Genomic DNA, 3,627 nt, shown 5'->3' on the forward strand with positions numbered 1-3,627 from the left:
CATGTCAGGGATTGTGCTCAACAATACTTCCCATTACACCTTATAACACCTGAAAGTATCAAGTGAATCCTTCACTCCTTGCTGTAGTTCTGGGGGGGTAGACAGATTATATCAGATGCCTGTTGTAATCTGTATCCCCCCTCTGAAATAATAGTAAATGCACTGATTTTTTCCCAAAGACAGATAGGGAAAAAAATGAAAAAACCTTCATGCTCAAAGAATAACAATCATTTCAGCATTTTTTTTTTTTACAGAAATCATCATTTTATTAAGCAGATCCGACAGTTGGGCACCCCCCTCTGGTGGGGAAACATAATATTTCGGGGATAGCTACTTTGGCTCGACACTGCTTTGGTCAAATAATTCCTAACGGTTCATCAATATAAAGTCTGCTCTTGCTTTAATCCTAAAATGCAAAACAAAATAAGCGTTGACGTGTTTGGCAATTGTTATTTTTCAAACAAGGCCCTGATGAGTGTTTCCCTAGCTTTATTTAAAAAAAAGTAAATTAATTAATTAGAATAAAATTTACTGCTTTACTTTAAAGCTTTAGTGTTGTTTCGCACAGACAACAAGCATTGTTCCAGTGTTCCTCAGTGCTGAAGGTTGTTTTTCTACCACAGAACCAAGGTTGGCTGGTCCTGCAATTCCATGTTTCCAAGCCCAGCAGTGTTTTGGACCTTGGTCTACCAGCAAGAGAAGAAGGTAACATGGTTTTCTCTAAAGATTATCAGCATTCATGGTGTATTTTTATTGTAGTTTCTTTAATAGAGAATGTAGAGAACTCTGTCTGGATAACTGACATCACTTTACATAAACATACAATAAATAATTCATGTTTTTGTTTTTATCCTGGTAATATTGAGAGTTGATCTCTTTTAACTACATAATATATGTTCCTTTTTTAAGACTCAAAGGGATCCAATACCATGAAAGCTTTAATAAAGAAGWAATACTTCTTCCTGATTCCACATGGAAAGTGATTTGCAAGCCACCTTTCAAGCAATACTTACATGAAAATGGACATATACTGAGTGCTTTTGAGTTTCATAAGTCTTGGGACTATCATACTGTGATTCAGCAAATCAGAAACGGCTTTGGCTCGACAATTCCTCAGAATGTCAGGTAATTATGCATTTGTAATACTTTATTCAAACTGTATTTCAAGTAACTATCCTAAACTCTGAAAATGGCAATTAAAAAACAAACAAACATCAAAACCGTCTTTTATAGCCTCCAAATTGTTATGGGCTGTGGAAATAAACTGATCGCTCCAAAACTACAAGATGGTCAACAACTGAATGGCCAGCTGATCCAAAAGGTCTTCAGATCAAAGGCTTTGTATGTCAGACCATCACAAACTCTTCTTGTAAGTAATTTAATTGTTTTAATGTGCAAAATGTTTACAATGTCATTGTAGTATTTTCAGTAAACACAATATTTTAATTTGCTTTCTGTATCAGAAGCATTTGAAATATATCAGGCAACATTTTTTGTTTTACAACAACCTTGACTTCATCATTTGGTTATTAAAGCATTGTAGACCATTTGCACATTGTTTAGAAACAAATGTTACCATATTCTGTTATGAACATCTTTTTTCTACTGATTTAATATTACATTTACCTAGGGCTGGGCGATATGGTCTGAAAAATTTTTTTCTGATTCTTTTCGTCCCAAATTTGATTTTAGATTTTAATTGATTTTGTTTTCTACTTAAYGGAATGCTTCTGTTTCAGATCTTGAAACAAATGTGTTTATTCCTGCTTTTTGTAACAAGAGCCTTCAAACAGATTTTGCAGTGAGGTGTTTGTTGCTTCAAGTCAAAACCTAACCAGTTCCAGCTAATTGAAGAAACAGTGCTTATTTTGTAGCCTCGTAAAAACAGCCCCTCGTCCTTCACTTTGCTTCATACGAGGGTCGGGATTCTTTGCTATAGAGAAGCGAATCTTGCTGGAGRCGTGGCCTCTGCTGAAGTTTAAAATGATTGGATGATTCTGTTCTCTGATTGGCTCAAACAAAATTCTCTTGAAGAAATCCTTGTCTATGGGAGAAATCCCAGATGAAGCAGAGAAGGGAAACTGGAATTGAGCAGAACTGCGTAGGAAGACAAAGGCCAGGCTACCTTTTTTGGGAAGTAAATCCTCTCTTCTAGCTGCCATATTGTCATGTCATGTGCCAAGCATCTTTAGAGACAGGTGGGGTGACCTCTGAACTATAGAAGCCCCAAAGAGTGCACTGGTTTGAAAAAATAAATTCAGATTTTCCCAAAATTAAATCTTTATAAATGGCAAATTCGAATTAATTGATTAAATTGATTTATTACCCAACCCTACATTTTCCTATTACTTCAAAAATAATTATGTGATGTCTATGTAAAATGTTACAGGAAGATCCTGAAGAAAGGAGCACAACTACATACCAAGTATATCCAGGAACAACAAGAGCCATGGCAAGAAGTAAACAGCTCAGCACCATAGAAAATCCCATCATCCACAATAATGAGTTGGAGAGCCGACCACAAACGAGCCGCTGAAGAGAGATCCAGGAAGTAGTTACAAGAAGGAACTAATAGATTGCCTGAAAAGTTTAGAGCAGGACAAGGCTATCAGTCGGATTCTGTATCATAGATTTTACCCAGGTGAGTCCACTCTTAGTCTGTATGTTTTTTATCAAAGTCTTTTTATTATTTTTAACACAAACTACAGAAAAAAAAAACAAACTAACAAGAACACAAAACACACACACCCAAAATCCCTCCCATCCCTCCCCTCCAATACCGGATCTACTGCAACAACATAAAACCATCTTGTATTCATAAATCAGTAATACAATGAACAGGTTTGTGTACATGAAACAATATTTGACCTTTACACAAAATTATCTGCTGRATTTTTTTTTCTACGTACGATATAAATGGCTGCCAGATATCAAAGAATTTGTTTACAGATCCCCTAACAGTATATCTAATCTTCTCTAAATGAATGTAAGACATAACTTCTCTTAACCAATGACCATATACTGGAGGATGTGGATCCTTCCAATGAAGAAGAATAAGTCTTCTAGCCAGTAGAGAGCAGAAAGCTAACACCATAATCTGATGTTCACTAAGGGAAGCCTCTGCTGGAGCCACCCCAAAAAGGGAAATGAGTGGTGATGGATGAACAGTTTGTCTAAATAGTCCTGAAAAGGTGTCAAAGATGCCTTGCCAATATCCATGTAGTTTGAGACAGGACCAGAATGTGTGCAGAAGTGTGGCAGGAGATTGTCCGCAGCGATCACACGACGGGTCCAAGTCCTTTTTGAATTTGCACAATTTGTCCTTAGACCAGTGTAGGCGATGTACTACCTAGAATTGAACTATAACATGTTTCACACATATTGAGGACAAATATATATTTTGAATATTTTTTGCCAAACTGTGTCTGAAATGGATTCATCCAAGTCCATCTCCCACTTGCCCTTCAAAGAATCTAAATTGGAGTCAGAAAATGAGCTGAGCAGAGAATAAACTCTGCTCATGGAGCATTTCGTTACAGACTTACACATCAAAATCTCATCCATAAGAGAAGTTGGGGGGCGTAAAACCATGAAACCGTTTTCTGTGTGCACTGTTCTGGCCTATAT

At 36.6% G+C, this 3,627-nt stretch overlaps 1 protein-coding gene across 2 annotated transcripts in view; it reads left to right on the forward strand.

Moving 5' to 3' along the window:
- Positions 1-623: 623 nt before the first annotated feature.
- LOC106520636 (uncharacterized) overlaps positions 624-3,627 on the forward strand; it is a gene marked incomplete at its 5' end in the record, with an annotated part of 43,385 nt that continues 40,381 nt past the window's right edge. Inside the window, 4 exon segments of one of the 2 annotated variants that reach the window (XR_001310573.1) lie at positions 624-705; positions 910-1,125; positions 1,234-1,369; positions 2,390-2,641. Coding sequence is in view for 1 of the 2 variants with exons in the window: in XM_014012843.1 (XP_013868297.1) it covers positions 624-705; positions 910-1,125; positions 1,234-1,369; positions 2,390-2,536 (581 nt within the window). 2 annotated transcript variants of the gene reach the window in all.

The sequence above is a fragment of the Austrofundulus limnaeus genome, unplaced genomic scaffold, assembly GCF_001266775.1.
Source record: "Austrofundulus limnaeus strain Quisiro unplaced genomic scaffold, Austrofundulus_limnaeus-1.0 Scaffold95, whole genome shotgun sequence".
Taxonomy (NCBI): domain Eukaryota; kingdom Metazoa; phylum Chordata; class Actinopteri; order Cyprinodontiformes; family Rivulidae; genus Austrofundulus; species Austrofundulus limnaeus.